This window comes from Podarcis vaucheri (genome assembly GCF_965113315.1).
Source record: "Podarcis vaucheri genome assembly, chromosome: 17".
Taxonomy (NCBI): Eukaryota; Metazoa; Chordata; class Lepidosauria; order Squamata; family Lacertidae; genus Podarcis; species Podarcis vaucheri.
In genome coordinates this window covers 1,699,164-1,712,941 of record NC_138755.1, presented here as the reverse complement: position 1 = coordinate 1,712,941, position 13,778 = coordinate 1,699,164, and the positions used below count along the sequence as shown (strand labels likewise).

General features: G+C 49.0%; 1 protein-coding gene across 6 annotated transcripts in view; it reads left to right on the top strand.

The window, feature by feature from the left end:
• Positions 1 to 13,778, top strand: part of KIF17 (kinesin family member 17) — a 46,271-nt gene that overhangs the window by 18,714 nt on the left and 13,779 nt on the right. For all 6 annotated transcript variants that reach the window (XM_082205644.1, XM_082205643.1, XM_082205646.1 and 3 more), the window contains exons 6-7: positions 12,394 to 12,503; positions 13,278 to 13,425. In XM_082205644.1, the coding sequence (XP_082061770.1) occupies positions 12,394 to 12,503; positions 13,278 to 13,425 (258 nt within the window). The remainder of the gene's footprint in view (positions 1 to 12,393; positions 12,504 to 13,277; positions 13,426 to 13,778) is intronic.

The following is a 13,778-nucleotide window of genomic DNA, read 5'->3' as shown; positions in this document are numbered from 1 at the left end:
TAGCTTGTTCAGTGATGATTAAAACTGCTAATGGTGTTTAGGAATGTTCTGATAAGTAATGATGATAATGATGAAGGAAGGAGGGTCTTTGGATGAGGCAGCTGTGATACTGAGGCAGACATCCTGGCTTGAATATGTCATGGAAACACATCATCTTGGCTGCCCAGTGTGGGTGACTGGGTAAGTGGCACTGGGAGGCTGAATGTATCCCAAGAGTAGGCATAGGCCAACTCAGCCCTCCAGGTGTTTTGGGACTACAATTCCCATCATCTCTGACCACTGGTCTTGTTAGCTAGGGATCGTGGGAGTTGCAGGTCAAAACATCTGGAGGGCTGAGTTTGCCTATGTCTGGACAAGAGGAAGGAAAAGGCCTGGAGAATTCCAGGGCAGCTGGAGATCATTTGGAGAGGAGCTGTTATTGTGCTTTCAAACATGTCCCTGTGCTATGATGTATTGAACTGAATGCTGCTAGTAACATTTCTGTTATTTCTTCTGCACAGCTATGGAAAGCTGTCCCTTTTTCTAAAAGGGGGGTGGTGTTATACATTTGGGGGGCCCCCAGAAACCCTAGAATTTAATAAATGGTGGAATTTTGATTATTTGCAATGTGAAGGGAGAAATACAAGCTGAAGAGGAATTCCTAAGCTAGCCTATGCAAAACAACCTGGCCAAGCGAGGGCCATTAAGAAACAATACAGGGCCACTGAGGACCATAGAAGAGAACTGCCCCCCCCTTGCCCTGAGGTTTGACTGGGGTTTGGACCTTTGCCAAGGTAGGTGACAGGAAAAGGTGACGAGCAAGGTGTGCTGGGAAGAAGAAAGAGAACCAAAAGAGAGAGATTCCTTTGGGGCAGGCTAACTGAAGCCCGGTGTTGGACTGCGGTGGGAAACGAGCCTCTCTTGAGATGACCATGCTGAAAGATTTGGACTCCAAGGAAGACAGGCGCTGGGTGAGTGCCTGGAACCCCCAGGAATCTAGCTTCTGCGCAGACACCCAACTTTTGTAAGAATATATTCAACCCCCATCCAAGAAGCCAGAGAGCTCAGTTGGAGGAGGCAGTAGTGGGTTAGAATGGACCAGCTGACTAACTTGGTGTTGGCATGATTCTCACCAGAGATGTACAAAGAAGTGGAAGTGTGGATATGCAGTATTATTTTAAATATAAAGGGGGGGGGAGAGACTCTGATAGGAAGGAAGGAAGAGTGGAACAATAGCCAGGACAAGAAGCATCCCAAGGTGCTAGACCAGGCCTGAGCAATCCACACATTTAGATAAAGCGTGTGGTGCTGGCCTCCTGGAACTATATCACTACAGAAAATGAAAAGTGAACACCTGGGAGCAGGAGCCATGCAGCCTTCCTGTTCTTGTTACCCCTGACCACAGACTGTGCTCACAGAGGTTGACTGAGGTTGGGCAACCCTGGCCAGGCAAATAGACTCCATCTGTCATTATGTGATAGGAGCCTGTTCTTGTTTTTTTGTTCAAAAAATGTTGCATTTTAATATCATTTTTTAATTAATAAGTGTCAGGGAACTGACATCGGAGGAAAGGGAAGTGGTAAGGCTCCCAGAGACTGGGAGAGAGTCAACAGCCAAAGCAGGGACCAGCAGGGGGAGCGCGGGGTCTCTGGAGGAGGATCTCAGTAATGCTGAGAGAGACGCAGCAGCCCAGGCAGGAAGCAGCAGGGGAGAGAAAGGGGTGAGAGACACTTCGAGCGAAAATAGCGGGGAGGTGTCAGAAGCAACTGCAGGGAGACCCATGCTGCGCCGGAAGCTGCCACGTCGTGAGTCCAGGAGACGCGTTTCCGTTAAGGAACTTCTTTGCTGGAAGCGCTTCCGCAGACAGCCACTGTCAGAACTACTAGTGACTAGAGCAGACATGTCTGAGGAGCTCTGTCACACACAGAGGTTTGTGGGGTCGCACAAACTCTGAAGGGGCACAATTTTAAGCACAAGCAGCTAACCATCCCCTGACAGCAGTCTGACAGTCTCTGTACGCTGCCTGTGCAGGAGAAAGCATCATGAGCAACCCAGTCGGAACCGGAGACGCAGGGGTTGGAGCTGGTCCAAGCTTGGAAGAAAGGTATCAAGCTCTGGAGGTCCAACTTGCGCTGCAGACGGCGAGGCTCGAGGAGAGAAGGGCTCAGGATGCTGACAAAAAGGGGAGAACCACTCAGTTCCCCAGAAAGGTACCAGGATTGGTGCAGAAGTTTGGGGGGGACCCCAAGGATTACCATGCCTTTAGGACTGAGATGCAATATGCTCTGAATGTGCAGTTTGATGAGTTCCCTGATGAGGAATCGCGAGTTGCGTTCGTAATTGGGCATCTTGAGAAGGGGGCGCGGGACTGGGTTCGACCCCTGATGGCAACGCACAACGATATCCTAAAGGACACTATGAAATTCTTTCGTGCAATGGATATCATGTTTTCCAGCGATATTGAGGAAGGGGTGGTACGCAGACAGCTAATGGCTTGCAAGCAGGGAAGCAGATCTGTCCGTGAGTACTGGACTGAATTTACCATGCTGATTCACAGATTGGGGTGGGATTTATCGGCGGCACCCATTCAGATGCTATTTGAAGAAGGTCTTTCTTCAGCTGTGAAAGACGAGCTGGCCAGGAGCCCCAGGGCGGGGTCTATGGATCAGCTGACCAAATCTGCGCTGACCATTGGAGCGCGCCAGGAGGCAAGAGCCTTGGAGAGGCGGGAAGGGAGAGGGGAACGTTGGAAGGAGTTACGCATTCCAGACATTCCTGAGCCAGCTTTCCCGCCGGCAGAGCCGATGGAAATCGGAACAGCCCGCGCGCGCGCAGTTTCAAAGCCCGGTGAGGGGGCGAAGAAGGAGGGAAAGGGAGCCCGGAAATGCTATCTCTGCCAACAGCCAGGCCACTTTGCCAGAGTCTGCCCCCAGAGGAAGGAATGGCAAGGGATGGTGGGAGCTGTTGAGGGGGAAGAGCAGGGAGAAACGGAGCAGGTAAAAGCCAACGCCTGGTTGCCAGCAGGGCACTGCAGCCAGGCCAAAGAGCAGTGAAAGTGCCCCTTCCCCAAGTGCCAGTGCCAGAAGCTCCTCGACCTGCTCTAGTGATTGAAGTGTCGCTAGAGCTGCAAAATGGACACCCCCTAAAAATAAAGGCGCTGTTGGACTCAGGCAGCTCCTGCAATTTCATGAGCAAGGAGTTTGCTGCTGAGCACCAGATACAGACTATCCCTTTAAGCAACCCCCTGCAGGTGACCACGATTGATGGCAGGGAACTGTTGGGAGGAGGCGTCAGCTTGCAGACCGTCCCAATGATAATGAGGGTGGCAAGGCACACAGAACTGATAGCGTTTAATGTGGCCACCTTGGGAGGCGCTCCCATTATTTTGGGAATGAGCTGGCTAGCCCTACATGATCCGCTGGTGGGCTGGCATCAAAGAGTGGTTTCCTTCGGTTCCGCACACTGCTTAGAACACTGCAGGGCGGAAAAGGGGTCAGCAGGGGCCCAAGCCACCCTAGCAGGGACGGAAGTGATGGAGAAGGGGAAGGTGCCACCACAGTATGCTGATCTCAGCGACGTGTTCAGCGAGAAGGAAGCGGACCAACTACCCCCGCATAGGCCCTTTGATTGCCAGATCAATTTACTCCCTGGAGCACAGCTTCCTGTAGGCAAGTTGTATGCCATGTCAGACAGGGAGATGCAGGAGTTGCGAGCGTTCATTGACAAGAACCTGAAGAGAGGCTTCATCAGAGAGTCCAAGGCAGCGGGGGGTAGCCCAGTGTTTTTTGTGGATAAAAAAAACACGGACAAGCCGAGGCTGGTATGTGACTTTCGGGCCCTAAATGCAGTGACAGAGCCGGCGGCTTTTCCTATGCCCAGGATTGATGATATTTTGACCAGGGTGCGAAAAGGAAAGATTTTTACAAAGCTGGACCTAAGGGGGGCGTACAACCTGATACGTATAAGGAAAGGGGATGAATGGAAGACCACCATGTTCACCCCTTTGGGGGCATTTGAATACCTCGTTATGCCTTTTGGATTACAAACAGGCTCCGCGTGTTTTCAAGCCTTTATGAACCATGTACTGGGGCCTTTGCTCTACAAGAATTGCGTGGCCTTCTTAGATGACGTGTTGGTGTATTCGGAGAATGAGGAGCAACATGTGAGAGACGTCAGAGAAGTGTTGAGCAGGCTGCAAGCCAACAGACTGTGGGTGAAACTGGAAAAGTGTCAGTTTCATACCAAGGAGGTGGAATTCCTGGGGTACCGCTTGTCAGACAAGGGGTTGGCCATGGACCCCGGCAAGGTTCAAGCGGTGCTGGAATGGAAAACACCCAAGACCAAGAAGGATGTGCAGAGGTTCCTAGGGTTTGGAAACTTTTATCGTAAGTTCATCCGAAACTTCGCCCACCTGACGGCGCCCATCACGGACTGTCTCAGCAGCAAAAAGAAGTTTGTTTGGACGGGGGAGGCGGAGCGAGCGTTTGAGGAACTGAAAAGGGCCTTCGCCTCTGACGAACAACTTCTACATGTGGATTTACAAAAAAAGCTGAGGGTCGAAACAGACGCTTCGGACAGAGCCATAGGGGCGGTGCTTCTTCTGCAGCCGGGGAAGGAGGGGTCAGAGTGGCGACCGTGTGCCTTCTTTTCGCGAAAGCTGAACAAATCTGAGAGAAACTACACGGTGCACGACCGGGAACTTCTTGCGATTTATGAGGCCTTCCGGAGATGGAGGCACCTACTAATTGGTGCACAACAGAAGGTGCAAGTGTGCACGGACCATAAGAATCTAGAGTATTGGAGAACTGCGCGAGTGCTCAACCAAAGGCAGTTGAGATGGGCCCAGGAGTTCTCCAAATTTAACTTTGAGATTTGTTACGTACCAGGCCCGGAGAACGTTAGGGCGGACGCTCTCTCACGCAAACCTGAATATTTGGAGGGAGAGGGTGCACCCGAAGAGACCCATGTTATTCCCGAGGACCGCTGGGTGTGTGGGGCGGCTTTGGTGGGGCAAAGGGAACTGGTAGAGGGAACGGTGCAGGATGAATACGCCCAGGACAAACTCAGGGGTCTCAGGAGGGAGGGAGACAAACCCGGGGGTTTTGAGGAGAGAAACGGGGCGTTGTACTACAAGGGAGCGTTATACATACCTGAAGGGGAATTGAGGGAAAAGGTACTCAAGCAACTGCACGATAGCCCCACAGCAGGGCATTTTGGGCAACACAAAACCATGTGGCTGGTTACCAGGGAATTCTGGTGGCCCAAGGTCAGGGAAGATGTGCGTGAATATGTGAGAGGGTGTGACCGATGTCAACGAGCCAAGGGGGAGAGGCGGGCACCGGCAGGTTTATTAGAACCACTACCCACGCCGGAAAGACCATGGGAGGCAGTGGCAATAGATTTCATGACTGATCTGCCCAGGTCCAAAGGGAAGACAGCCATTATGGTTGTGGTAGACCTGTTAACCAAGATGGCCCACTTTATAGCCTGCTCACATGCGGTCACAGCAGAAGAAACCGCTAAATTGTTTGTGGAAAATGTGTTTAGGTTGCATGGTGCCCCCTTGAGGGTGGTTTCGGACCGAGGGAAACAATTTACTTCCAGGTTCTGGAGGAAGCTCATGAGCTTATTGCATGTCGAGGTGAATTTTTCCACTGCCCGTCATCCAGAAACCAATGGGCAGGCGGAAAGAGCTAATGGTGTCCTCCAGCAATATTTGAGGTGTTATGTGAATGACAGAGAGAATGATTGGGTGGAGAAGCTGGCGTTGGCAGAATTTGCCTATAACAATGCAGAGAACGTGTCCACGGGGATGAGCCCTTTTTTGGCCAATCACGGGTGTCATCCCCGAGCCTTCCCAGGGGGGGAGGGGGAGAACTGGAGCGTTCCTGCCGCAGAACAGTTCGTTGAAGAAATGGAAGCGATCCATCGCCAGCTCCAACTTAATTTAAACAGGGCGAAGGAGGAATATAAGAGGCAGGCAGACAAAACCAGAAGGGAAGGGGAAAGCATTAGGGTGGGGGACCAGGTGTGGCTGTCCACCCAAGGGTTACCATTTAAAGGAGGTTGTAAGAAGTTAAGACCCAAAAGACTGGGCCCATTTGAAGTCACGCAACAGGTCAACCCAGTGGCTTTCAGACTCCGGTTACCGAACCACATGAAGTTGCACCCAGTGTTCCACAGATCATTGCTGTCACCGTATATAGGGGACAGAGAGGGGAGGGTCAATAGGGGACCAGCTATGGAGGAAAAAGAACACAGCTACCATGTAGCGGAGATTCTCGATTCCAGGTGGAGGGGAGAGCAAGTAGAGTATTTGGTAATGTGGGAAGGGGAGCCGGAGTCGGAAAACACCTGGGTCAGGGCAGAGGAGGTAGATGACGAGGTTTTGATTGAAACTTTTCATCAGAGATTCCCTAGAAAACCCCAGCCAGTGGCGAGGTTCCGGAGGGAATACTTCGCCACCACCGACGACGAAGAAGAGTTGGAGGGGTTCGCTGATTCCGAGGTGGAGGAGGATTCAGCGAGTCGGAACGAAGACCGATGGAGGGAATTGTTCGAGACGTCTGAAGATGAAGAGGATTCTTTTAGGGGTTTCAGCTCCTCACCGCCCAGAGGAGAAAGTAGGGGCGGGGGAGAGGGGGGCCCTGGAGGGGAGGTGGATGTCAGGGAACTGACATCGGAGGAAAGGGAAGTGGTAAGGCTCCCAGAGACTGGGAGAGAGTCAACAGCCAAAGCAGGGACCAGCAGGGGGAGCGCGGGGTCTCTGGAGGAGGATCTCAGTAATGCTGAGAGAGACGCAGCAGCCCAGGCAGGAAGCAGCAGGGGAGAGAAAGGGGTGAGAGACACTTCGAGCGAAAATAGCGGGGAGGTGTCAGAAGCAACTGCAGGGAGACCCATGCTGCGCCGGAAGCTGCCACGTCGTGAGTCCAGGAGACGCGTTTCCGTTAAGGAACTTCTTTGCTGGAAGCGCTTCCGCAGACAGCCACTGTCAGAACTACTAGTGACTAGAGCAGACATGTCTGAGGAGCTCTGTCACACACAGAGGTTTGTGGGGTCGCACAAACTCTGAAGGGGCACAATTTTAAGCACAAGCAGCTAACCATCCCCTGACAATAAGTCTAGGTGCAAAAAGGAACAAAAGTGTCATAAAATGACAGAGCATTGCTATAAGAGTTTCCCACTTCAAAAATAATATTTAAAATGTTAAAGGAGTATTACATGCTGTCTTGGGAGAGCTAGGAGTGATAGGTTTCTAAGTATTATCTTTTGAAGTATTCTGAAATACAAAATAAATAATTTTTACAACACAACATTGACACTAGGAATTTCATTGCTGATGGGCACTAACCCAAAGGTGTCCTTGATGAAAACTAGTAAGTGGACAGGAAAAGAACCTACTCATGTGACCCTGACACAAAAACCTCACACATACACCTTGTAAAATAATAAATATTTACTACGCCCCTTGTCTCTTCCCCTGCTCTCCCCCCACACCTATCTTCTCCCCCAACCTTACACCTTCAAAGTCTCAGATATAACCGATCTGTAAAAAGGACTTTATGATCTGAAAATAGAGATGATGTATGTACTTCTGTAACCCAAAAAACTTTAATGAAAACAATTTCTTTAAAAAGGTGTCCTTGATGGTGGCACAGCTACAATCTCTTGTTGTAATTGCGATGGCATTTGCTATCATTAGGAAGAATGGCATTTCCTCCGAAACTCCCATACTGCAGTTTAAGCAGGTTTGTAAGGGGGGGGGCTCACCAGGTTTTACCCTGGATTAAACCTCCAGAGGGGCACCATGGAGACTCCCAGGCTGTGTGAGATTCCTCCGACTGCTCTTTGGTGATCCCTCCTTGCCGAGTAAGATTTTCTTCCATGAACACGGTTTTAACAGTGAGTCTGTAAGTGACTGTGGAGGCCAATTCTGGATCCACACGTCCTTCTACAGTGGGGACATTGGTTTCTGGGCAGGAGTTGATCACGGTGTGGATTTGCCAAGCGTGCCTTCTTCTTAGTACGTTTCTCCCTTGCGTCCTGAGTTCGAGTGTCTTCAAAGCCCATGACACCTTTGGAGCACTCGCAGGCCAGTGTTTCCCAGTTGTCAGTGTTTATACTACATTTTTTTAGATTTGCCTTGACACAGTCTTTAAACCTCTTTTGTTGACCACCAGCATTACGCTTTCCATTTTTAAGTTTGGGATAGAGTAGTTGCTTTGGAAGACGATCATCAGGCATCCACACAACATGACCAGTCCAACGAAGTTGATGTTGAAGAATCGTTGCTTCAACACTGGTGATCTTTGCTTCTTCCCAAGTGACGTGTAAAAGTTTTCGGAGACACCATTGATGGAATCTTTCAAGGAGTTGGAGATGGCATTTATAAGTGGTCCATGTTTCACAATCATATAGTAATGTTGGTAGTACAATAGCTTTGTAAACAAGCATTTTGGTTTCCCTGTGAATGTCCCGGTCCTCAAACACTCTGCACTTCAATCAGGAAAAAGCCGCACTTGCAGAGCTCAGGTGATGCTGGATTTCGGCATCAGTGTTGGCCCTTGTGGAAAGATAACTGCCTAGGTAGGAGAAGTGATCGACATTTTCCAATGTTACACCATTGAGTTGGATTTGTGGCGCTGCAGAGGGGTCATTTTGTACTTGTTGGTGCAGCACTTTGGTTTTTTGGATGTTGAGTGATAGGCCAAGCTTTTCGTAAGCTTCTATAAAGATATTTAGGATGGTTTGTAGGTCATCCTCTGAGCGTGCGCACACTACGTTGTCTTCAGCATACTGAAGCTCTATAACGGAAGTTACGGTAACCTTACTCTTTGCTTTCAGCCTGCTCAGATTGAAGAGCTTTCCGTCTTTTCGGTATATGATTTCTACTCCGGTGGGGAGTTTCCCTTTGACAAAGTGTAGGATCATGGCAATGAAAATAATTAATAGAGTTGGGGCAATAACACAACCCTGTTTAACACCTGATCCCACTGCGAATGGTTCACTTTGAGAGCCATTGTTATCTGCGATTGTTTCTGTCATATTATCATGGAGGAGCCAAATGACGTTTACAAATTTATCTGGACAGCCAATTTTCAGGACAGTTCACAGGGCATTATGATTTACTGTGTCGAAAGCCTTAGTCAGGTCAATAAACACCATTGGTTTTGTCTCTGCATATTTCTTGAAGCTGTCAAGTGGTGAAAATCATGTTCACTGTTGCCCTAGAAGGTTGAAAACCATTTTGGGATTCAGGAAGGGTCACCTTGGATATTGTTACGAGATAGTTTGCTAAGATCCGTGCAAGAATTTTGCCGGCTGCAGCTAATAGAGAGATGCCTCGATAGTTTCCACAATCAGTTCTGTCACATTTTTAAAGAGATTGATAATTTTGGCATCCCTAAAGTCTGCTGGGATCTCTTCTCTTTCCCAGATTTTTTCAATAAGCTTGTGAAGTTGTTGTGGAAGTTCAATTCTGCCCACTTTGAAGATTTCGGCCTCCTTGGCTCTGGAGTCTAAAAGCATCCTACCTAGGCAGCTGTCATCCTCATCTTTCCGAGGATGCTTATTTGCAAGGGGAGCAGGAAAACCTTGGGAGGCAAAAGTAAGGATTCCCCCCCCCCCGTCTGTTTTTGCAATTGTGTGAGACAGAAATCCTGGCGAAGGAAAGGGTGGAGAAGGCTGCCCTCTGAGCAAAGTTGAAAAGGGAAGTTTTGTTTCTTGTTCTGCTGTTAAAGGGAATCACTGCAGATTGGAAGGCACCCAGCCAACCCCCTGGACTATCCTTCCTTCTACTTTTGCTCCCCTCAGCATCTCAGAGATCAATTAAAAGTGGTAAAGAGATCAGAACACCACCTCCTGTATCTTTCGGAAACAGGAGCTTTTGTCATGATTAGACAATATAAATGGCAAATTCACAAGATAAGCACTTTGAAGTATTGTTTGCTTGTAATATGTTTTCTCTGTGTGTGTGTGTGTGTGTTGAATGTGTCTGTATCTAGAGGACAACTTACTTGTATGTAAAGAGGGCACTGTGTAAAGATTGTACAGTCTTATACAGTGGTACCCCGCAAGACGAATGCCTCGCAAGACGGAAAACCCGCAAGACGAAAGGGTTTTCTGTTTTGGAGGCGCTTCGCAAGACGAATTTCCCTATGGGCTTGCATCGCAAGACGAAAGCCCATAGGGAAATGCTGGCGGTCGGGAGCAAAGACTTTCGCCCACAGCCGGCCTTCAGAAGAGGACCTCTTCTGAAGGCCGGCGGGGGGCAAAAGTCTTTGCTCCCCCCCGCCTGCCTCCCCCCCGCCTGCCCCGGGCGATCTTAAAATGCTGGCGGGCGGGAGCGAAGCGTTCGCTGCCGACCCCCAGCATTTTAAAATCTCCAAGGGACAGCAGAGAAGTCTCTGTCCCGGGGAGATTTTAAAATGCTGGGGGTCGGGAGCGAAGCACTGCCGACCCCCAGCATTTTAAAATCTCCCCGTGTCCTGGGAAGATTTTAAAATGCTGGGGGTCGGGAGCGAAGCGCTGCCGACCCCCAGCATTTTAAAACCTCCCCGGGACACGGGGAGATTTTAAAATGCTGGGGGTCGGCAGCGCTTCGCTCCCGACCCCCAGCATTTTAAAACGCTGTTCCGAAGTGGGGCGGGGGGCGGGGACACCTGCCCCCGCCGCCCCACTTCGGAAAGCTGTTCCGAAGTGGGGCGAGGGGGCGGGGACACCTGCCCCCGCCGCCCCACTTCGGAAAGCTGTTCCGAAGTGGGGCGAGGGGGCGGGGACACCTGCCCCCGCCGCCCCACTTCGGAAAGCTGTTCCGAAGTGGGGCGGGGGGGCGGGGACACCTGGCCCCGCCGCCCCACTTCGGAAAGCTGTTCCGAAGTGGGGCGGGGGGGCGGGGACACCTGGCCCCGCCGCCCCACTTCGGAAAGCTGTTCCGAAGTGGGGAGGGGGGCGGGAACACCTGCCCCATCCGCCCCACTTTGGAAAGCTGTTCCGAAGTGGGGCGGTGGGCGGGAACACCTTCTGAAGGCGGGCAGGGGGCGAAAGTCTTTGTCCCCCCTGCCTGCCTTCCCAGGGGCTTTTAAATCGCCCCGGACAGCGGAGAAGTCCTCCGCTGTCCGGGGCGATTTTAAAATGCCGCCCGCCAGCATTTTAAGATAGCCCAGCACAGCGGAGAAGTCCTCCGCTGTCCCAGGGTTTTTTAGAATGCTGGGGGTGGGAAGAAAAGCCCTTGTCCCCCCCCCCAGCCTTCAGAAGAGGTCCGGGGACAGACTGTCCCCGGACCTGTCCTGAAGGTGGTTTCCCTAGGAACGCATTAATTGATTTTCAATGCATTCCTATGGGAAACCGTGCATCGCAAGACGAAAAAACCGTAAGACGAAGAGAATTGCGGAACGAATTAATTTCGTCTTGCGAGGCACCACTGTACTGCAATCTTAAGCATTTTTATTCAGAAGTAAGTCCCACTGAGTTCAACAGGACTTACCGTACTCTCTGTCTGATCATTATCACAGTTTCTATTATAATATATGCACAAGGGGGTGCTAGACTGAGTCTTTGACCCAGATGAAAGAAAGCCTAGTTTTGCCCCTGGTTTAAGTGCTCGGAAAATTGTGATTTCACACAGTGATTGATTGGTTTTACTTACCTATATGCCGCTTTTCCACAATGAGCTGTACCCAAAGCGGCCTATGGCAAACATTCAGGACATCGATAGAGTACATGGAAATACAAATATGTAATACAAAACAAGTCAGTAAATTAAAAATAACAAATATCTAACAATTTAACAAACACAGAATAAATTCAGTATTACAAAGAAAAAACTAATCTCGACATACATAAATGCATAAATACAAAACAAAAATGAGAGTTAACTGAGAATAACATTTCTAGTGCTGTTCTTGCTGCGCTCCAGGTGTGCTTCAGAGAGGGGGAGATGACACACCGCTGGCTCTCCTCCTGAGGAGGTTGATAACAGTAAAATAGAAATGTCAGTGAGAGCAATGGTGGTCAGTCTGATGGTCAGTCTGTTCCCTCGCCTCTTGGATGTGCCAACTGCTGGTACAGGTCTTGTTGCACTTCAGAGACACCTCAGCATCCTGGCCGAAGTACAGTTCAGAGGGGAGGGGTCCTCTCACTAGGCTAGATGACCTACAAAGGGTATGAAATCAAGATTGGCCGCAACAACAGACTCACCAGTGTATATTGCCCATTGTTAAATAACAAAAGAAACAGAACATTCCAGGGTTTTGAAAGGCTCTTAATATATTTGTGGTCAATATAAACTATATCAAACTATTTGGAAATGAATTCCTTTGGGTGGTCAGGAAAAAGTGAGCTTTGCTCCCAGGCCCAATTTCCAAGCTTTCTAGGTGTGCCATCTTCTCAGTTATGTCCTTTCTCCTTCCTTAGTGGAGTTACCTCACATGCTGCCTCCTGAGGCTGCTCAGCCTGAGGCGAAGCCAGAGCCCTCTCTTGAATCCCTGGCAGATATTGAGAAAGAGAAGCAGCTAATTCGAGAAGTAAGTTGGTGCAACCATATCTTCTGGCAATAGGGACGGGTGGGATTCCAGTACAGTCTTCCTTGCACAAACTTGCCAGGTAACTTTTCTAATTAGCTGAACCACACATATTATGGTTTAAATTATGTTCCATCATCTATTAAATATTTATCTTTTGTCAAGAATTTGCTGAGTTTAGTACCTAGCTTTTGGTAATATGCCTTTATATTTTTCTGCTGTGGTTATTGTACCAATGTTTTGAGATACTGTTGTTTTAGTATATGCTGCTTTAGTGTATTTTATAAACCACCCTCGAATTGGATAACGAAGGGTTTATCATTATTTTAATAACTTACTAACTAACCAACCAACCTATATGCGTGTGTGTGTGTATCAGCATCATTGGGAAAACACCTGAGAAACTAGTGACAATGCCAGGTGGACCCTCTTTGGGAGAGCAGTCCACAGATAGGTCATCACAAGTGAAAAGATCTTTTCTCCTGACTACTTGATTGCCAGAGTTTGACCTTCTGATTTTAGCTGTGGTCCTAAGCACAGCTATTTGAAAAAAAATAATAATGAACAAACCTCTAATGATATCCATGGTATTTCCTTCTAGTTAAATACGCTTAGCAAAGTTTACTTTAAGGCTAAGTTTCTTAAAAATCTAAAGTTTTCAATTCTCTTGAAAATATAAATGAGCGAAACCACTGTGTGTCCTCCCTCAACAAATATTCTCTAGAGTTGGAATGTGCCACACCAGGATCCCTCAGCTGTTTCCCTTGACCTTTTCAGGAGTATGAGGAGAGGCTGGCGCGGCTGAAGGCTGACTACGAAGCGGAACAGGAATCTCGTGTCCGGCTGGAGGAGGATATCAGCGCCTTGAGGAATGCATACGACATGAAGTTCCATACTTTAGATGAGAACCTCCAAAAGGAAGCAGGTATAGCCATGAAGCCAGAAGAGCGGCTGAGCAATGTTCCTTTGAGTTGGAAGGGGTGGGGGTGTTCTTGCACATCTCTATGACCAGCAGTTAGATTATGTTTAATAATTTCAGGTTATTAAGTTTCAGGTTAAATTATGCAAAGTAGTAAAATTAAAATAACAAATGATGCAAACTAGGAGACTGTAGGCTGCACTCTTGAATAGGATTAGGATGTACTATTTTGACGCTTCTTTGGTCCCAGAGATGGTGCTCAGAGCCAGCTGCTCCACCAGCTGATATTTTTAAATTAAAGGAAAAAGCTCCTGGCCTGATTTGTTGACAGTCTTATCATTTGAGGAACAGGAAATGCT